This window comes from Gymnogyps californianus, chromosome 24 (genome assembly GCF_018139145.2).
Source record: "Gymnogyps californianus isolate 813 chromosome 24, ASM1813914v2, whole genome shotgun sequence".
In the NCBI taxonomy this organism is placed as follows: domain Eukaryota; kingdom Metazoa; phylum Chordata; class Aves; order Accipitriformes; family Cathartidae; genus Gymnogyps; species Gymnogyps californianus.
The window spans coordinates 4729903-4750959 of NC_059494.1; the positions used below are offsets into that span (position 1 = coordinate 4729903).

General features: G+C 59.8%; 2 protein-coding genes across 2 annotated transcripts; both read left to right on the plus strand.

Moving 5' to 3' along the window:
* Positions 1-935: 935 nt before the first annotated feature.
* On the plus strand, positions 936-10242 carry LOC127025433 (AN1-type zinc finger protein 5-like). Its single transcript, XM_050910408.1, has 7 exons — positions 936-959; positions 1454-1742; positions 2893-3066; positions 4520-4613; positions 5352-5470; positions 7157-7267; positions 9118-10242. Exons 3-7 carry the CDS (start codon positions 2916-2918, stop codon positions 9264-9266), a joined length of 624 nt encoding a protein of 207 aa, XP_050766365.1. The 5' UTR covers positions 936-959; positions 1454-1742; positions 2893-2915; the 3' UTR covers positions 9267-10242.
* Positions 10243-12510: 2268 nt separating this feature from the next.
* Positions 12511-19396, plus strand: ABHD17A (abhydrolase domain containing 17A, depalmitoylase). Its single transcript, XM_050910407.1, has 5 exons — positions 12511-12548; positions 14715-15231; positions 17166-17360; positions 18050-18229; positions 19169-19396. Exons 2-5 carry the CDS (start codon positions 14918-14920, stop codon positions 19392-19394), a joined length of 915 nt encoding a protein of 304 aa, XP_050766364.1. The 5' UTR covers positions 12511-12548; positions 14715-14917; the 3' UTR covers positions 19395-19396.
* Positions 19397-21057: the final 1661 nt, after the last annotated feature.

A 21057-nucleotide genomic window follows, 5' to 3' on the forward strand; every position in this document is an offset into this window, starting at 1 on the left:
TATAGCTGGGGGAGAGCCAGCTGCATCCTGGCCCCTGTAGCTGGGGTGGGGAACAGTGTTGCCCACCCTCTCATCCAGCAGCTATAGATGGGGACGTCCCCAGTCCTCTGCCCTATAGCTGGGGAGTCCTCAGTCCTCTGCCCTATAGCCAATGTCTCAGCCCCTATAGCTGGGGAGGAAGGGCCCAGCTCCCTCCCCTATAGTCAAGGAATATCTGTGTCCCAGACCCCATAGCTTGGGGGACAGGGGTCTCACCCCCCTTCCTATAGCCTGGGTCTGACTGTGTCCCAGCCCCGAAAGTGGGGGCTCCCAGGTCCCCTCTCTATAGTGGAGTCTGGCTGTGTCCCACCCCTTATACCCACAGGGGGGTCTCAACCCCCTCAGCTATAGACGGGGCACACCTATGCTCCTGCCCCTATAGCCAGGGGGATCACAAATCCCTCCCCTATAGCAGGGGCACACCTATACCCCAGCTCCTGTAGCTGGGAGGGGGTGTGTCACAGCCCCTTCCCCTATAGCCAGGGCACACCTATACCCCAGCCCTTATACCAGGGGGGTCACAGTGCCCTCAGCTATAGCCAGGTCACACCTATACCCCAGCCTCTCTATCCGCAGGGGTGGGCGCAGCCCCCTCCCCTATAGCGGGGGCACACCTATACCCCAGCCCCCGTAGCCGGGGGGGGGTCACAGCCCCCTCCCCTATAGCGGGGGCACACCTATACCCCAGCCCCCGTAGCCAGACCTCCCCCGCCACGGCTACAGGCGTCGGCCCCATCCCGTCCCCCCCGTCCCGCCCGGGCCGGGCCCTCCCCGGGGGAGGGCGCTCGGGGGCCGCGGTCCCGCCGGCAGCGCCCGCCATGTTTCCCGGCAGCCCGCCCTGCCCGCCGCCCGCCTGAGCCTCCCGGCGGCCGGCCCGGCCCGGCCCGGCCCGGCCCGGCGGCCGCCCGCCTCTGCCGCCGGTGAGTGGGGCCCGGCGCGGCCCAGCGGCCCGGCCCGGCCTGGGCCTGCCCGCCGCCGCGCAGGCCGCAAAGCCTCGGCCTCGATTTCCACCGCGGGCGGGGAGCGGGGCGCGGGGCCCGGCCGCGGGGGGGGGCGGGGGGCGGAGGGGCACGGGGAGACATACTCCCCCGGGCAACGCCGGCCTTCAACCGGGCAGCGGCTGGGGCACGTCGGCCAGAGGGTGCCGGGGTGGGCGGGTGGCCTGCGGCTTTCCCTGGCCAAGTGGTGGGCTACCCGGCTCGCCCCGGCCTGCCCGGGCTCGGGGCGCAGGGGCAGAGTAGCGGGAGAGGGAGCGTTTCGGTTTCCCCCGCGGTTCATTTCAGCTGGTTTTGCGGTAAAGCTGTGTGCCGCTGGGGTCCTGCTGCAGGTCGCCCCTGGGCTGCTGGCTAAGGCTGCTTCCTAAGGGGAGCTGAACTCATCCAAAGTCGCAGCAGTTGTCACCTTCTCTCTCCAGGGACACTCAAAATCAGAAGCAACTCCTGAAAATTTGTCCGTGTGTGGCAGTGGTTACCATCCAGTTACCTCCGTGGGGATTCAGCCTGCCAGGCTCCCTTGGCTGCTGGTGCCGAAGGACAGGTCGGTTTGGGCTGGGAAGGACTCCTGGTCTGGTAATGGGAACGCTGGTGTGAGCTCCGCGAGGGGAGCCCCAAGTGCAGAGCGGAGATTCGTATCACCCAGCTGAGGACAAGGAAGAATAAACCAGAGCTGATCCACTTCCATCCCACGGGAGTGCTCCTGGGAGGGTAATTATTTCATGTTCCCATTGTTTTATTCCTTCAGTGGAGCAAGTTTTGTAGGAGTGTGAAAGAAAGTGGCAGAGCTGTGAAGCTGTGAAGTGGTGGATAGTTTGTGCATCCCAAAAAGGGGATCGCTGTTGGGGACTCCCAGTAGCAACGCCGCGTCCTTGTGCCCGAGCTGGAGCCACCTGCACCCGCCGCAGTCCTGCAAACGTCCTCTCCCCTTGTCGTCCACTGAAGCTGGACCGGCCGTGGCCACATTGTTCGCACACATCTGAATTGGTGTTTGTTATTGCCGGGAGTTAATTGCTTAAGGTTCTCATTTGAAGGGGTGCGGTGCCATTTGGCCATGTAAATGCTACACCACGTGTGGCTGGAAGGGGCCAGTTCCTGGGTTTGGAGATAACTGCGTGTGATCCAGAGAGAAATTATTAAGATTCATTTTAAAAGTCGGTTTCACTGTGTCTGCTTTTTCCCCCGGGAAGGTGTTCCAGAATCGCATCTTACTGCTGGAAAGAAACCTTATCCTTATTTCCAGCCTAACTATGCTAACATTCCCCTCATCCGCCAGCATATGTCGGGAAATACATGAGTATGTCAAAACTGAGAGTCAATGGGTTCTTTTTGCATCGCTTGCATCATCTTCCTGAGAACTAAAAAACTACAACGGGCTTGAAATGAAAACAAACGCTGCTAAGTGCAAAACGTAACTAATTAGGCTGGATGCTGGCTGTTTGAGTGGCATTCTTTGTTTCGGTGTTTGCAGGAGTCATTAGTCGCACTACGATGGCACTTCTTGTTACTGTTGGAGAGCGGATCGTTCAGGTCTTACGTGCTTGTCTTTCACCGGGAGTTTAGGGAGCCTTGTGGTGCGAGGAGGGGGTACCGGGAGCCGGTTCCTGTCGGCTTTTCAGCCTGGCTCTGGGCAGCCTCCTGGCAGCTGAGCTCTGGATGGCTCAAGGCCCCAGGATCTGGATCCTGTGGCCGCTTACGACCCCTGGGTATCCCGTGCTCAAGGGACTCGGATTGTGGTGTTGTGCACGTGCAGGAACCGGACTCTCTTGGGATCCTTTGTGCTCCTTCCTCATCAGCTGCAGTGTACAATGAACGAGCGCTCCGGCCCTAACAGCTGTCTCATTTTTATTCCTGTTTGTAGCTTGGCGCCTTGGAGGAGAGAGGATGGCTCAGGAGACAAACCAAACCCAGGTGCCTCTGTTGTGTACCACAGGCTGTGGATTTTATGGCAGCCCCCGGACCAACGGGATGTGCTCCGTTTGCTATAAGGAGTTTCTACAGAGACAGCAGAGCAGTGACCGGATAAGCCCCCCAGGTAGAGGATTTTTGTCTGAGAAATCTCTTAAATGGGTGCCTGGATGCAAACTATGTTGAGTAACTGGGACAGAGCGTGGTACTGGTACTGGCCACCAGCAGATTTACTCCCTCCTAGAAAACTCATGTCTTTCCCTTTTCGTGTAGACCCAAGCCTCTACATCAAAGACCCGAGCCTTTGAGCACTTCTGTTCCCTGTAAGGGGGTCAGTTGTTTTCTTCCCAGTCCCAGCTGTTTGTGAAGTGCCGTCCCAGTCAGCACCTTCCAGTAAACTGTAAAACTTCACTTGCACTAACAGTGGCCCAGATTTTTAGCTATTAACTGCTCCCTGAGTTACGTGCTGACTGCTGGGAACCACGGCAGATCCCTGAAATGCAATTTTATTAGGGAAGCATTTGGCCTTTGGGGTTTGTATAATTTTCTTATCTTAACAGCGTTGACAATCAAAAGCAATGACATAAAAGGTTTGTTTCTTGCAGCTAAACATAGCTGACATATCACTGAGCACAGAAAGGATGCTCTTTCCATCATTAGCAGGATTTTCTTTTGCTGAGAGTTTCTGCAGATGCCCCACGTACAGACTTTGCAATACCGGTGAGAAACGCCTTCTAGAGATCTTCCGCAGTTTTGTTCCTGAGTGTAATGATGGCTTTCCTTGAATTACCCACCCAAAATATGTATTAGGAACGCAGCTCTTCCTGACAAAGGGTTTTCTAAAGACCCTGACTTAGATCCTCAGTTGACATAAACCAACATGTTTCTGTTGAAGCTGGTTCCTTTCAGCAGATGAGGATCTGGTTCTTATACCTTGGAGAAGTTGCAAAGTAACGTTGGGTTCAAGGTATGTTGGTGACTGCAGCACTTTGATTTATACTGACAGGAGAATATTTATGCCGATGAATTTGCTTTGCAATGCTGAGGAGGAGAAGGGGAATCAAAGAATGATGGAGGTGTCACGGGTGACTGAAGTCAGATTTTACCAGATGTTAAAAAAACACACAGTAATAGAAAGCATTCAGCACATAATTCCTGGGAATAAACCCTCATCCCTCAAAAGGCAGCTCACAGATCCTGAGGAGCTGAACAGATCTCCGTAAATGAGGCCTGCAGTTCTCAGGAAGACGAGCAGCTGATTTCAGAGGGATGTTATGGTCCTGATACAAGGACTCGTTCCTGATCTAATGTACGAATAGCTGCACTGGCTCATGGTGCGCTCCACCCAGCCCTGATGTGTTATCCCCACAGAGACCTATCCACAAATTTGGAGGGGAGAGTATAAGAATAGGGGATCTGGGAGTGATCCCAACGGCGGCATGCCCTCCCAGCTCCTGGTAGGGAGCAGGAGGTTAAAGCCTGCTGAAAGTGCTCATCCTGCTTTCTCCTTGGCTGTTGAGCACCCGAGGAACTTGTTGACATTTTTAAGAGTTTACCAAGACTGTGATCTTGTTTCGTAGCACCCAGTGGTCCCAACAGCAGCCCCATGGCTTCAGATTCAATTGCAGGGCAGCGTGCAGAGGGAGACTCCGTGCCTGAGGATGCGAAAGCCAGGTACGGGCATGGTCTAGGGCGGGGTGGATCTACAGCCATGCTGAAAAACAGCTCTGGGACACGGGGTAGGCTCTCATCCTTCGGATGGCCCAGGGGATCTGTAAAGCGGGCTGAGTCAAACACTGTTCATTGTGACCGTGGTTTATCTGGAAGATTGAGATGTCCCTGATGATGATGACCGATGAGTTGAGTCAGGTACCAGAGGGTCGGTAGTAAACTAAAACCGGTAGTAAACTAAGTGGCATCCTGGTTCTCTTGGAGCCAGTGCACCTTGTCTGTCACTAGCTGTGTTAAACTCTTCGGTTTCAACTCAGTCCTAAGTGAAGCACCCGGTGATGATCCAGTCTGGAAGCTGCGACAGCAGGATTAGGGACCTCGGTCATGTTTGATGGGAAGGAAGATAGTACTGCACTGAGCTCTACCATTGCATTACAGTCCTGACTCATAACTCTGTTTCCCTGTCCCTGGACTTGTTTGGATGGGATGTTGCCTTGGCTTTGAGATATAGTTGCATGGAAAAGGAAACTGAGATCATCACAGATTCATTCCATTTGTGTCTATAAAGAACTTTGATCCCAAATCTCAGAGGGAATTGGCCTGCTGTACTCCTGAGCTACCTCTGAGTATAACAAAATTAACTTTATGGGCTGAAGATCTCTCTCACATAACTGTTCATCAAAAGAAAATACTTGTGTTTGCTCTATGGTTTATTTGTTTCTTTGTTGCAAATGCTCCCAGTGCTCAGACTCCTGTGACCCATCAGATGACAGCCATGAGCATATCCAGAGAAGAAAAGAGCAGTGAGACAGAAGAATTCATCAAGACAGAAGAAGCCTCATCAGCATCTTCCTCATCAGGTAGACTGACTGGTTTGGCCTTTGCACAAGTCTGAATGACACCGATCTCGCAAGTCGGTTTGAGCAGCAAGTACAATACTGGCCACGAACTCCAGGGAACAGTTGTTACCTCCCGGCAGGAAAGGTACACTTAGCAGGAGAGCTAAGGAGAAAACCTTTTGTCTGTTTCTGAAACAGGGAGGAGAGAAAATGCTGTGCCTGAGGGCAGGCCGATAGAGATTGCTTTGTGGGCTGAGGGCTGAGTAGCTGCCAGCCCTCGCCTCGCGCTGGCAGGAGGATAGTCTTCCATGACGCCTATCCTAGTGAATGGCAGAAAGCCCGGAGCGTCCCACAGCCTGCTGCACGGCTGTTGTTGGCTGCGGTTCCCTGCCATCTCTCGAGGGAGGAAAGGAGACGGATCCAGTGGAGTCTTGGGAGAGAGGAGACGTGTTTGTGACGGTGCCCAGGGGCAGCCGCTGGCCTGGTTGTTGTCATCGTGTGTGATGGGAGGCATACCTGCCCCTCAGAGGGAAGTGTTATCGCTGTCGCTTTGTTTGCAAAGTGGGTACCTTGAAGTGATAGAGGAGCACGGGTGTCGTTGCCCAGCGGGGTACGTCCTCCAGTTGATGAGTTACAGGGTGAGCCGTTGTCTTGCAGCGGAGCCGTAACCAAGTGACGCTGCATTGAAGACACGCTCCTTTAGTTCAGCTGACAGTTTGCTTGCATTGAAAGCTAAAAAAACCCCAAGAGTTGTTGGGTGCTAAAAAACCAGGCTCTAGTCACCACATATGACTGTGCATTTTGGATTTGGTAATCCCTGGCCTGCAAGCCCCGGAGACAATTTACAACAGGCGGGTGAGAGAGTATTTGGTGAAAGAGAGGCTTGGAAGAGCCTGCCCCTTTCTGCTGATTGTGTGATTTTTAGAAAGTTTTTTAGGGTCAGATCCACAAAGCTATGTCTGCCTCTGACTGTTTGTCATCTTAGCCTGATTTTCAGAGCGGCCTGCACTGCAGGTGTGTATCTGCTAGCAGTTGGAGCTCCTCCCTCCTGTTGACTTCTCTAACCTGCTTAGGTTCTGTAGGAAATCCTGCTAAGCACCAGTGACCTTTAACAATCTGGCTTTCAGAGCTCAGTTTTCCTTTTGGTAGATTAGAGACAGCGATGAGTATCTGTGTAAAGCATTCTGAGACCTACATATGAGGAACACTTACATAAGAGTCAGCAAAAATAATTAGTAGTACTTATAAGGGGTTAACTTTTTTTTTCTCCTGCAAAGATTAACTCCAGGCTCAGCTGTGCAGTTGAGTTACTGTACATCAGCTAAGCTGTAGTGACTATCCAGACGCATGCTTAACCTATGGCAAGCACCAGGTAATTCTACTTAGTATTACCTTTTCTCAGGAGGAGCTAAACGGCATCACGTTATCTTACGTATGCCTTGGCTAAACCGTAATATCTCCTTGGTGTTTCTGAGCCTTGAACTTAAGGAATTTGAAACAGAGAGAAAACATGAGGCTGTGTGAGGTGTAGATCTCTGTGGAACAAGGCAAATCTCACAGTTTGGGGTATGTCGGCCAGGGCAGCGTGCGCACAGAGGTGCCTGGCACAGACCCAGAATCGGTAGGGCCTCAAGCAGCTCCTGTAATAAAACAAATGTGTTGCTTGGTTTATCAAGAAGGGTAGCAAAACCCTTGCCTCTGTTTCAGGTACCCTGCTTGAAATATCCCAGAACACAGCTGAGGGCAAGACAGCTTCAGAAAAACCGAAACAGAAGAAGAATCGCTGCTTCACTTGCCGGAAGAAGATAGGGCTAACTGGTAAGACCCTGGCTGTGGGAAAACTTGCCTGTGGCCTAAGTAGTCTGGTTTCGTAGCCCTGCGAACAGATCTGCTTGTGCTGTGGTACTGCCTGGGTTCAGAGGGTCGGCGTGGGTCAGTGGTTGGAGGTACCCCTCCAAAAAGTGCTTTACAGCCGCAAGACGTGGTGCTGCAGGGGAGGTGGGAGGGGAACTCCGACTGGGGAACAGCGCTGGCTGAGGCAGTAGCCTGGGGAATCTGCTGCTCACTGTCAGGGTCCCTGCCAGCCCTTGGATGCAGGATTGCAGAACTGGATGGAGCAGAGCCTCTCGGGTTATTTCTGCTGCTTGGCAAAAGGTGCTTGTAGAAGCAAAGGCAGTGCTCGCTGTGGATCTAATTCTGCTCCTGTTCAAGTCAGCGGTAAAGCTTTCATAATAGTGGCATGAACTGAGTTAGACCCAAACTGAAAAACTCCAAGACTCATCCCATTTGTTAATGCTACTTGACTTCCACCGTTAGCTTCCTGAGAGCAGGATCGCTCTCAGCATTCCTGCTGTAAAGCTGAAGAGAGAGATGCTGAGATGGTGTTGGGTGACTGGTATCAATGGGAAAACTGCCCCTGGAAAGTGAAGCAATTACCTTGGCTGTGGTTTGTTAATAAAAACATCATTCCCCTAAATTGACTCTGGCATTATAGTGTTTCCCTGGAAAAAGTTAACTCTAGAACTGTGCAGGTCATGCTGTTCTAGCGGAGTGCTCGCCTCTTTAGCCTCCTCGGTGTGTTCAGCAGCCAGGGACTGCACGCATGCTTCTGTTTTCATCGATGTAAGCTGCTTTGGCAGAGTCCGGCCTGGGAGGTTTGCCCAGCGCCTGGCACTGTGGAACCCGAGCTTGCCTGGAGATTTGAGGGTGCTGTCCTAGAATAAATGTGGGTTTATAAGCCTGAGACTGGGCAGGGTACTCTGTGCCCAGCCTTCGGATCTGCAGGGAGGATTGCTTTCCTGGATGAGTGTTTCCTTAAGAGCTTCAAACTGTGAGAAGTTTCCTCTCCTTTAGGAATCAAGTGGCAGAGAACTCCTGTGAATTCAGGGCATTTAGGATAAAATGAGTTTTCTCAAATAGGAGTAAACTGGCACCTCGTAGCAAAGTGTTTATGGTCTTTACAGCCTGTAGCTGGAAAGACGTGAAAGGGAAGAGCGTGATTCGCTGCCAGCGCGATGGGGAGCCGATCTGCTATCCTGCAGCAAACCGCCCCGCTGCTCCCTGCCTCAGTTTCCCAGTGAGCTGTGATCACGGTAGCACTTCTGAACAGCACTGTCTCCAAGTGAAGTGACTAAATTATGTATTTTGAAGCCTAAATAGCTCAAAAGTGATCCTAACGAGGTGAAGGTTTTGCTGCTTGCTGGCTTACTGCTGGTCAGCCCAGATGCTGCTGCGTGACGCCTGGGGAGCCAGGCTGGCTCGAAGGGCTCTGCTGCAGCTCAGGCTGCCTGCTCGCTGCCTGGGGAGCCTGGTCTGGATTAACAATCTGGCGCTCTGCAGTCCCTGGCATGTCCCTTGTCCCCGGGGAGCGCGGAGAGCAGCTGCTCTGGGAGCGTTTCCCATCGCCGTGACAGCTGGGGCTGCCCAGAGCACGCGTGCGCTCACGGGAGCTGCTAAGCCAGAGGAAAGCAAAGAGCCACCCGTGGTCTTCCCCCACACTGAGACTCCCTTTCGCCTGTCGGTGTCAGCGGCCCCCTCCCTCGTCTGACCCTCTGTCTGCGTTAGTGGAGTTTCCTGGCCTGGCAGGAAAGAGCAGGGGCCCTGCCGCCTTCCTGTCCGGCTGCACGGGGACTAACGCGGCTTTGTCTCTCTGCTCTTCCTCCCTTCAGGCTTCGACTGCCGCTGCGGGAACCTGTTCTGTGCCATTCACCGGTACTCCGACATGCACGCCTGCCCCTACGACTACAAGGCAGAAGCTGCCGAGAAGATCCGTAAGGAGAACCCCATCGTTATCGCTGAGAAGATCCAGAAGTTGTGAAGGGGTCTGAGCCGCTCGAACTGCAGCCAGGTGGCCTGGTGCTCCTCTCCTTCCTCCCAGCCTTCCTCCTCTTCCTCCCAGCCTCATCGGTGGTGCGATGGGGACTCCAGCAGCACCACACAAACCAGCACCCGGACATGGGGACTCCTCGCACCTCTTTGGCAGACAGTTGGCGTTCCTTCTCTCCCTTCCTGCCTGTCCAACAGCCACAGCTCAGCTGATCCATTCTCGACCAGCTTCCCAAAGGAAAAGAGACCATCCTGCCCCACCGCTCCAGTGCTAAGACCTTTGGACTTGTCTTCCACCGGGGTGGTTTGTGTGGCGCAGGCAGCAGGGCTCTGCTGGGCAGCCTTTCCCTTCAGCCGGGAGCTCTGAGTCCTGCGAACCGCCCGGGACTCACGGCTGGAGCCCCTGAGCAGCCGCTGGACTTTGTTCCCTCTGCCCCACTGTCTCTTTGTGGCAGATGTAAAACCGGGAGCTGGGGAATCGCGGCAGCAAGGCTGCCTTCTGCTTCCCGAGAGGTGTTTGGTCTCAGATGCAGAAAAGATGATTCTGTAGTTTTAATGCCCCAAATACCCCTCCCCTCCCTTTGAGATGCTGTTTTTGAAGCACCGAGGTGGTTAAGCAGCAGAGCACCGGCACAGTAAAGTTATTTTGTGGCTTGAAGCGACGTAGACGCGCTCCAGCTGCAGGTCGGGACCTTTAGGAAAGTACCGCTCGCTGCCTCGTGCCTCTCGCCGCCGGGAGGGAGCCAGCCTGCCGGGCTCGCTGCATCCAGGGACGTGGCTGGGCTGCGAGCCACCCTTGCACCAGCCTCCCGTGCTTCAGCACACCCTGAATAACCGCTGGCCGCTTCCCAAGCGAGGTTTGTTGTAACGCAGCGGTGCCTGCGCCCCTCCTCTCCCCTCTCCTCCCTGCCTTCTGCCTTACACGATTCTTTCTCATCGGGGTTGTGCACAAAGCTCAGATCATCAAACCTCCGCTTCCTTTCCTGTCCCTGCGGGGATGGCGGGGACCCTTCCTCCCCCTGGGCCGGGCTGATACTCGGTGAGAGCCTTTCTCCCCCGTGAGCACGTTGGCTCGGGAAGCCCACCCAACTGCCCTGCTCTCCCACCTCGCTGCTTGTCCCAGTGGGACGAGAGGAAGGGCCAGATCCCCAGGAGATGCTCCGAAAGCCGGACAGAGGGATCTGGGGCACAGGGAAAGGCACGTAGAGGGCTGTAGTGCACGTGAAAAGTCACAAGGAGGGTCGTGGGCTGCCCAGAAGCGCAGGCTTTCAGAAAAGCTCATGGAGAGCCCTGGGGAGCAGGGAGAGACACTTGGAGGGCTCTGGGCCCACTGAAAGACTCGTAGAGTTCTCAGGGGTGCTGGAAGACTCAGGGAGAGCTCTGGGGTGCAAGGCAAGGCAAAAGGAGAGCTTTGGGGTACAGTGAACATGCTCAGAGGACTTGAGCACCCCAAATGGCACCTGGAAAGCTCTGGGGTGCACACGCACTCACACGTGGAGGGCTCTGGGGAGCAGGGAAAGCCAAATGCCGGCCTCGGCAGCACTCCAGAAGAAAGACCTGGAGGACTTTGGGGCTGTTAGAAAGGAAAACGCAGGGCTCGGGTACGCAGCGCAAGGCAGGCGGCGGCTCCTGGGGCACACCGAAAGCCACCTCCGCACCACGCAGGGTCTGCGCCCGCCCCGGGGGGGGCTCTCCTCCCTGGGAACACCAGGAGCGGGGCTGCGGCTGCAGGGCTCTCTGGGTCTCACAAACAGAGAAACCCAGATGAGTCCCAGGGGAAAAGCAGCAGCCTCTGCCCCACTTCTGGCCGTCCCACGCTTTGGAAGCGTTTCCCTCGGCGTCGGCTTGTACAAGGGCGTCGGAGAGCAGAGCCGCAGGGGCTGAACCGGCAGCCGGGGGAAATCACGGCAGCTCCTTCCAAGTGCCGGTTTCTTCCCCGGCTTGTGGCAATTCTGCCCCGGTGATTGCAGGGGGATCATTCCCAAGGTTTCATTTTTCCTGTCTGATTTCAGCCAAAGCGGTGTGCGCCCTGCGGCAGCTACTGTCGTATGGCATTGCCGGGAGGATTTGGACCTCCAAAAATGATGCAAATCCCCCGCCAGCGCGGAGTGGAGGTGAGGCTGGCTCTTCCCAGCCTTCAGGTTTTTGCTTTTGGGTAATATCGGCGGCACGTCCGGAGCACGCGAGTGGCGGCACGTTTTGGTGCTAGGATGCACCCGGGCCGTAAGCGCGGTGCCGGCGGTGCGTGGCAAGGCTGGGTTTCGCCGTTGAAGTTTTGGCTGAGAATGAGCCGTCACTCTCGGGGGGCAAGAGGGGAAGGCGTGAGAAATTGCAACCACCCCTCGCCTTGCGTTCGCACGAAGGTCGTGTGTCCCTGGGGAGGGGAAGCAGCTCCCATGGATGCAATGGGAAAGCCCACGCGGCAAAAGGGCAGCCGCTGGCTTCTCTGCCACCTACCTTTTCCCTTTTATTTCCTTCCTCTTCATACGTGTAAATATTAATACAGTCTAGTTTGCTTGGATGCTGTGGATAGTTCATTACGGGCACGGATCTGTCACACGCTGGCGCCGGCTCAGCTCTGGGTTCTTCTGGGGCGGCTGTGGGGCTGTTTCCCCATGGATAATAACTAACCGTGCCCGGTGCTGGCGAGGGTTAGGAGCACCCCACTCCTGGCATCTGGATTCCCGGTTTCTCTTCCCACCCACCCCCCCGGTACGCAGGCTGTGTCCTGGTGCTGTATCCAGTACACCTTGGCCCTGGGGGGACTGGATTCCTCCTTGGTGGGGAAACCGCTTTCTCCACCCGTGTTTGCAGGGCTGGAGTGGGACCCCCACGGTGTTTGTGACCCGAGAAGGGGGTTTGGGCCCGGGCCCAGGACCCGGGGACCTAAGTCCACCGGTCCCCCCCCCCCCCCCCCCCCCCGTAGCCATTTTGGGGGGAGCCGGGCGGCGTTTGGCATCTGGATGTGGGAAGGAGAAGTATCCTGGCCACGCGTGGCCTCCCTGCGTGGGCTCGTCTCCCTTTCCCGTCCCTCGGTGCTGGCACCTCGGCAGCCATGAAGAGAGGGCAGCCCCCGGGGAGAAGGCCGCACCGTTCCCCTGGCAACGGAGCGGGGCGGGGCGATGGCGTCACTTCCAGGAGAGGAGAGGGCGGGGCCAGGCGGGTCGCTGTGCAGCGCCGCCCCCGCCTCGGAGGCCCGCAGCGGCCGCCCGTCCCTTCGGCAGCCCCGAGCGCGGGGGGGGGCCCGGGCCGGGCCGCGGCCGAGCATGTCCAGGTACGGGGGGGAACGGGACACGGGTACCCACGAGTGGGTGCTGGGGGGGGGTCTGCGGGGGCGGCGGGGGGACGGGTCCCGCGGTGGGAGGGGGAGGGGGGTGTACACGGGTCAGTGGGAGGTCTTACACCGGTCAGTGTCTGTGTTTGGGGGGCCCACAGCGGTCGTGGGGGACCCACACGGGTCAGTGTGCGTGGGGGGTGGGGGCACACGGGTCGTGGGGGGGGGGGGGGGGGGTGTCTCATACCGGTCAGTGGGTGGGTGGGGGGAGGCCCACGCAGGTCAGTGTGTGTATGTGGGTGGGTTGGGGGGGTGTGGGGCCCACAGTGATCGTGGGGGATCCCACCGGTCAGTGTGTGTTTGGGGGGGGTCCCACAGTCCCACACCGGTCAGTGGGGGGAGTGAGGCCCACACCGGTCAGTGGGGGGGCCCACGCGGTCAGCATGTGTGTGTGGGAGGCCTACAGCAGTCGGGGTGGGGGGGAGGCCCACACCGGTCAGTGTGTGTGTGGGGTGGGGGTCCCATGCCTGTCAGTGGGGTGGGAGGCCCACGCTGGTCAGCAGGGGTGGGGGCACCCACCAGTCGGTGGGGGGGGTGGGTCCAACAGCAGTCAGTGGGGGGGGCCCCCACTGGTCAGCGTGCGTGGGGCCCCCCCACCAGCCAGTGGAGAGGGACACCCACACCGATCCATGTGTGTGGGGTGGGGGGTCCTATGCCTGTCAGTGTGGCGGGGGGACCCATGCTGGGGCACCCACTGGTCAGTGGGGGGGGGTCCCACGTGGGTCAGTGTGTGTGGGGGGGGGATCCCACAGCAGTCAGTGGGGGAGGGAGGCCCACAGTAGTCAGTGGGGGGGCCGACGCAGGTCACTATGTGTGTGGGGGCACCCACCGGTCAGTGGGGGGGGGCACCCACTGGTCAGTGAGTGGGTGCAGTGTGGATCACTGTGGGGTGAATGTTTGTGTGTGTTGGGGGGGGTCAGTGTGTGTGTGTGGTGTGGATCCGGCCCCCGTGCTGGCTGTGGGGCCAAGGCAGCCGGGCGGGCAGGGCTGCCTGCCCACGGGGCTGCCTGCCTGCAGGGGTGCGTGTCCCCAGCGGGTGCTGGGGTTTGGCCCGGCGCGAGCGTGACACACGGCGCGAGCGTGACACACGGCGCGAGCGTGACACATGGCGCGTGCGCCGCTGGCAGCTGCCTGCCTCTGCCTGCGTGGACCCACGCCCCGACGTGCCCGTGCAGGTGTGCGGCCGTCGGACACCCCCATCCGCCGCGGGTGCGCGTGGTCCCGCCGGCACGTGGGGTGCCAAACCCGGGGAGGGACGGGGCCGCCGTGTGCCAGGTGCGACGCCGGCCCTGGCACCGCTGTGGATGGCCACTGGCCCGAGGGGGACCCGAATTCAGCCCTGGCCTCTGAAGCGCAGGGCCTGCAGCGGGGCCGGGGCACGGGGCATCCCTTCACTCCGAATATTTCGGCATATTTCGGTGCCGCGTGCCTTCCCCTCCCAGCTGGGCGGGAGGCCTCCCCCCTCCACCCTTTCCTCCCCTTTCCCAGCCCTTCCGAAGCAGATGGAGCGAATTCCTCGGGGTGTGGGCTGGTTTGACATTCCTCAGCGCAAGCCTGTGCCCAAACTTGCAGAAAATAGTTGCTTTCCCCCCCCTCCCCTTCTCCCCCCTCCCCTTTTTCTTCAGCAGTTCGGCACTCCTGCCGCACGCCTGTGCGGCCAGGCCTGTGCCGGTGTCCCGGGGGGGTCCTGGAGGGGCTGTGTCCTTTGTACCACCGACCATGCGGCTGTTGTGGAGCGTGTGTGTGTGTGTGTGTATGTGTGCGCTCCTGCGCCCGCCGTCCTCGCCTCCTCAGCGTGGGCCTGCGCGCGGGGGCTGCGCTGCGTGGTGTGGGGGTGTGTGGGCTGGGAAGTGTTGAAGGAGGCTTGGTTTTGGGGGGGGTGCGTGGGTTCAGTGCGAGCGTGGGGGCTGTGAGCGGTGGGTGTGCGCTCTGTGTGTGTGTTAGAGGGGGGGACGGTGAGCCCCTCGGCTTGGGGGGGGTGCGCTGCATGTGTTCGCCGGCACGTGGGTGTGCCGGGGAGGTGCGTGTTTGTCCCCAGCCGTGGGTCACGCGTGTCTGGGGGGGTGCCCGTTGCAGAGCCCTCACTGCTGCCTGACCTGCCCACAGGCCACCGCTGCTGCCCGCAGACGGACGGATGGCGGCCGCCCCAGCCCCGACCAGCACCCCGGCCCACGGTGGACTGCCGGCGGCAGCCGTGCCGAGGGCCGGCTGAGGACGGGGCCTCTCCGGGCCGTTGTCGTTCCCGGCCTCTCTCCGATTTGGATCCTCCCTCGTTCCGGGCGCGGCTGCCTTTCGCCTCGGCCGCCGTCATGAACGGGCTGTCGATCAGCCAACTCTGCTGCCTCTTCTGTTGCCCTCCCTGCCCCAGCCGCATCGCCGCCAAACTGGCCTTCCTGCCCCCGGAGCCCACCTATGCCGTGGTCCCTGAGCCGGAGCCCGTGGGCAGCACCAGTACCGGCTCCCTGCGCGGCGGTGCCGCAGGGCGGTGGAAGCTGCACTTGAAGGACCGGGCGGATTTCCAGTACTCCCAGCGGGAGCTGGACAACATTGAGGTGTTTGTCACCAAAAGCAGCCGAGGGAACCGTGTTGGCTGCATGTATGTCCGCTGCGTGCCAGGTGCCAGGTGAGTTGTCCGGGGATGCGCCGGTCCGGCGCTGCTGCCGGCGTTTGACCCTGGCCTGCTCAACGTTGGGCTGGTGAAGTGCTGGCGGCATGGTGCCGTCCTTCCCCCTCCTCTCCTTCAGCTGAGTGCCACCTCCTTGCCCCAGCCTGACCCGGCGCCTTGCTGAAGGAGCTGGCCCTGCCACGGGGGTTTGGAGGCATCTTGCGGGGCGGGTGAGCTCGGCTCCCAGGACCGGTCTGGCTTGTGGCTGCAGCTGGGAATGGGGTTAAACAGGGAGCAGAGGCAAAGCTGGAGGGATGTAGGGATTCCCTAGGCTGTCCCGCAGATCCCCCTGATGTCACGCCGGTGACGTAATGCTCCAGTTGTGAACCGAGCGTCTGTGCGAGGCTCTCGGTGAGCACCGGGAGGTTTGCGCCGTCCGCTTGCCCTCCATCCCCAGCCCCGGGGTGACCACATGGGCGAGAGCCTGTGCCAGCCAGGAGACGCCTGCGGGTCTGCACGTTTAGTCTAATTCACGGGCGCGTTTGATTCCTCAAGAAGAGCGATAGGAGCGAAAAGCCGGGAGGGATTTAGGCACAGCCTGCTACTGGTCACCCCCACGGGTCTGTAAACTGGGAAGCTGGAGAGGGGCAGCCCAGGGTGTGGGACGGAGACCCCCCTCCTGGCTGCCGGTGGCTAGGCACGAGGGGATGCGGGGACAGGAGGGGACTCGGCAGCTGCTCCCTGAGCTAGTGGCATGGCATAGGGGTTCAGGTGCGGAGGGAGGTCAGGTCCCAAAGCCTGCAGCACGCCAGCTGACCCCACATGCCGATATCCTCCCGGGAGCAACGTGCCCTCCCCGGAACGGCGTCCACAGACACCTCTGCGTGGGGGAATGCAGCCCGGATCTGCCCTCAGCTTGCCAAGGGCTTCGAACCCACCGGGTGGGCTTGGGGCGAGGGGGGATGGCTCTCGCGGGGGTTGGAGAGCTGCGTTACAGGAGGCCTCTGCGGGCTGCCCAGTGGGGACATCCGCTCTGTCCCTGCGTGCATCGCAGGTCCCCAGGGAGAGGAAACCGGCAGTGGGATTGCTCTGCCTGCACATCCGCCTGCCGGTGCCCTGCCGCGGTGAGGCTCGGCGCTGGCCCCGCTCCCAGCCGGTCTGCGGGAGCGGCCATTTAGCACAGGCTGCGGGGCTGGAGGGAAGGGCCCGGGCTGGGGGGGATCCGGCCCTCCCAAACCCCCCGGGGCATCAGGTCTCGCTTGCTGTCTGTCCTCCCCGCAGCTCGTCCTGCCACCGCCTTCCTGCTGGGGCTTTCTGTGGCATCCAGGCTGGGACATGGAGGCTCAACCTGGCCGCAGACCTCTCGGACCAACTGTGGGGGCTCTGCAGGGAGCAGGTCCTGCTCCCTCCCTCCGGCAGAAGAGAGCCAAGCTTCCATCAATGCGCTATTAGTGTTAATTTTTATGATTAACATTGTTTTCCCCTTATGGTGGAAATTTCTTGTGCCTTGTCACTCCCACAATTCACTTCTCTCCCAGCGTCTGGTGTCTTGCCAGACTCAGGAGAGAAAAAAATCAGCTGTCAGAATTCTTACTTGAAATCCCCATTGGGCAAATGGCCCCAAATCCGGAGCTTTTTACCAAAAATAGACTCAAAAAGTTGAAAAGAATCATCCTGCCTTCAGGCTGCCTGCTTCTGCTGGGAGCGAGCCCCTGGCCCCGGGCGGTGAGGAGGGTCTGGGTATCTCTGGGGTTGGACTGGAGGTGTTGTGAGGACCTTCCTTGGTGGCCAGAGGGGTGTTTGGCCCTTCGTGTCCTGGGGTTTGGTTTTCGGCCTCCGAAGCAGCCGGTGCTGCCCAGGCACATCCATCCCCGAGCCGCTGGTGGGGCCGGGCAGCGCAGCAGCAGAGTCCACAATTAACCTGCCGTGCCCGTCTCTCCCTGGTGCTGCAGGTACACGGTGCTCTTCTCGCACGGCAACGCCGTGGACCTGGGGCAGATGAGCAGCTTCTACATCGGGCTGGGCACCCGCATCAACTGCAACATCTTCTCCTACGACTACTCGGGCTACGGCGTGAGCACGGGCAAGCCCTCGGAGAGGAACCTCTACTCCGACATCGATGCCGCGTGGCAGGCGCTGCGGACGCGGTGAGCGGGGCGCCGGGCAGGGGGAAGGCAGGACATCCAGGAAAACCCTGCAGGCCAGCAGTCTGGAAAACAGGAAATGTCCCAGAGAGGGAACCTGGGCCGCTCATAACGGGAAGGGGTGGCCGGAAAGCAGCTGCAGGAGGAGCAGGCCAGGGGACCCGGAGGGGCAGGGATGCTGCAGGGGTATGACCTTGCTTGGGGGCACTGGCACAAGCTTTGCTCCCCATCTTGCTGCTCCTAGGCTCTCCCCTGGCTGTGCTCAGCCCTGGTTCCCCAGCCAGGCTCAAAGTGCAGCCCTGCGACGGGCTCTGCCTCCTCTGCCCTGCCTGCAGCCAGGCCTGGCTCGCAGCGTGCCCCAGGAACCAGGGGCTGCCCCATGCGGCTGCGATCCGGGGTCCGCAAACCCGCCCGTAACGCTGCTCCTGGCAAGGGTGAACCTTGACACCCCCCCCAACTCATCTGGCAGCTCAGCCCTGGCTGCTGCCTGGTCCTGCTGGGGGTGCAGGCAGCTGCTTTGGGCCCAGCCTCGAGGAGCTGGGGGAAGGCAGGGGGGACGGAGCCCCATTCCCCCCACCCCACCTCAGGAAGCTGTGCAGGGTGCTGTGGCCAGAGCAGGGTGACCCCCTGGACTGTATCTCCAGCGATGTGACTCTGGTGCTTGGGTGCTGACCTGCCCTCTCCTCTCCCAGGTATGGGATCAGTCCGGAGAACATTATTTTATATGGACAAAGCATCGGCACAGTGCCCACGGTGGATCTGGCCTCCCGCTACGAGTGCGCTGCCATCGTGCTCCACTCCCCGCTCACCTCTGGCATGAGAGTCGCCTTCCCTGAGACCAAGAAGACCTACTGGTTCGATGCCTTCCCCAAGTGAGTGGCCTGAGGAGAAGGGACAGGGGTCAGCTCTGGAGGGGCAGTGCCCAGACCAGCTCTGTCCTGGACACCAGCCCTGGCCATGAAGAGGGGTTATGGTGAAAACTGTGGACCTGTTTCCCATGAGAGGCTTAAACATGCCCATCGGCATCCTCTTGCCCTGCATTTGGTCCCCTCTGGGGGATCGTAACCCTCCCTGGGGTCACCGTGCCCCCTCCTGACGGCCATGCCATGTGTGCACCCCATGTCCCCTGGTGGCATCACCTCCTGGCCATCCTGTCCCAGCGTCTTTGCCCGCCGGCTTTGGGGCTGTGCCACCGGCCCCTTGTCAGATACCACAAGCCCCAGGGGTCCCTGGGACCCCTCTCTCCCCTACGAGTGATTTCTGGGGCTTTTTTTCCCCCTCTGCAGACGGCAGGGGCAGTGGCACAGAAAGGCAGCGCTGAGGTGGGACGAGCTCTTGCTTCGCCTCTCCCTTGCAGCCAGGCCAGCGGGGCCCGAGGGACGGTCCCCGAGCCGGAAGCCGTGGCTGGGAGCCACCAGCCCACGCTCTGCATCCCGATGGCCTCGCACGGCCTTTGGGGCCGAGCTGAGAACAGCCGCGCTTCCACTCCTCAGCCTGGCACGGCTGATCCCGACGCGGGGAGGGCCTGCGCTCATGCTGTCCTGCAGCAGTTTCCGTCAGCCCTGCCTAGGTCCCACGGGGCTGTTGTCACTGCTGTCTGGTCCTCGTCTGTCACGCCAGGGGAGATCTTGTCCTGGAGCTCATCCTTAGCAGAAGCTCTGTGTCCCCATGCTCTGCTGTGATCAAAGAGCGTTTCCTGGTCCCTCTCCCCGAGGGGATGGATGTGTTTTGGGGGATAGGAGGAATGGGAGTGCGTTGATCCCTGTACTTACCCCCCTCTCTCATCTCTTTCCCACCCACCTTCTTTGCAGCATCGAGAAGATCTCCAAAATCACCTCTCCTGTCCTCATCATCCACGGCACGGAGGATGAAGTCATCGACTTCTCCCATGGCCTGGCGCTCTTTGAACGCTGCCCCAAGGCTGTGGAGCCGCTGTGGGTGGACGGGGCCGGGCACAATGACATTGAACTCTACAGCCAGTACCTCGAACGCCTTCGGAAATTCATCTCCCAGGAGCTGGCCAGCCAACGCAACTAGCTGTGGGGCGGGGGGACGGGCAGGGGGTTTCTGCCTGTTTCTCCAGTTCTCCCAGTGTCCCTTCCCAGACCCTGCTGCTGGAGGTGCAATGAATTTGTACAGCCTCAGCTCCAGGCTCGGGAGAGGGCAGGAGGCCCTGGAGCAGATGGTGCATTTCCTCTTGGACCTTTCCTCGAGCACAACTCTCCTCCCTCCCGGTGTCAGCCCCGGCACTGCTGGCACCACCGGCCGGGCTGGCAAGAGACGGCAGCTCCCTCCTTCCCCCTTCCCCAGAAAGATGAGAGCCCGCCCTCTTGATGGCGTATCCTTGGCTTCGGACATGTCCTCGTCCCCTCTCCTAAAACAGCGAACTCCTGAACTCCTCCTGGCCGCTCTGCTGCTCTGACTATAGCAATAAGGCGAGTTGGAGAGGGGCTGGGGGCCCGGCCCCCTCCCCGGCATCGCTGCGGGGCGGAATGGAGGAGGCAGCAGTTCCTGCTCTCGACGGAGCTTTCCCGGGATCGGTGCTGGTGGTGGCAGGGTGCCTGGTGTTCACCCCATGGCTGGGGCAGAGCCGTGTCCCCAAGGGGAGTTTGGGGATGCATGGAGGAGGTGCTCCCCTGCCCCACACCCCCTCCAGTCTGGCCCTGCTCTGCCTTCTCGGAGCACTCCCCGTGTTCAGGTCACCCCTGGAAAACCTCCTCCGTACCGCTCACATGCGGTGCGCTCGGGAAATGGGGCGAGGAAACCAAGCACCGAATAAAGAGCAGAGGTTTAACGTTTTACCTGTGTGCACCCTTTCCCTGGGTACGCCTGGGGTTGCCTCCCTCTGATCCAGCCCCTGTGGGGTCCGGCCCCTTGGCTTTCCCCGCTGGCCGATGCCTCTGCTGAATCGCCCTTGGCCGGGATCCCCAACACTTGTCACCCTCCTCCGGGGACCAGGCAGCCACAAGGTGCCAGCAGATGGGGAAGGAGCCCTTGGCCCCCCCCCGGGATCAGGCTGCAAAGGTCTGTCTCTTTGAATCGGGCCATGGGGACAACGCAGGCCTGTGCCCCTGCCAGCCCCTGTCCGTTTCATTAGGGGATCCCATGGGATCGTGGGGGCAGAGGTGGAGGGTGGCCTCAGCCTCCTAGGAACTGTGGCATGGGGGGCTCTGGTGTGCTGCAGGGGAACGGGGATGTCCCCATGGCCTGCCAGCGTACCAGGGCCAGCGTTGTGAGGGACGCAGCATGCTCCCGAGCGGGCAGGGTGGCCCTGGGGGGGAGCGGATCTTATTTTTTACCTGCTCTGCGCCCAGCCGTGCCCCTGGCTGCACGGGGACCTCTGCGATTCCTGGTGTGTGCTGGCATCCCACTGTGCCCTCCCGCCAGCGGACGGGGTGTTTTGCCCCACAGAAAGGCCAAGCGCTCGGGTTTGTGCTTTTTGGGTCAGTGCCTGTTCTGAAATCACCCCGGGAAGAGCTGTTCAAAGTGACGGTGTGTTTTTCTGCCCCTGGGGAACCCCTCGCCCCAACCCAAACAGCAAAGCACCACTCTGCCCCTTCCCGTGCCCACAGGGACCCTGCGGGGCTCCCAGGCACCGGTTCCCCCCTCCCTGTCCATGTCACCCTCGTGTCCCCTCCTCCCTGGTGCGAGGCCGTGGGGCCCAGCGGGCTCATGTGAGGAGCGCTAATCTCCTTAGGCA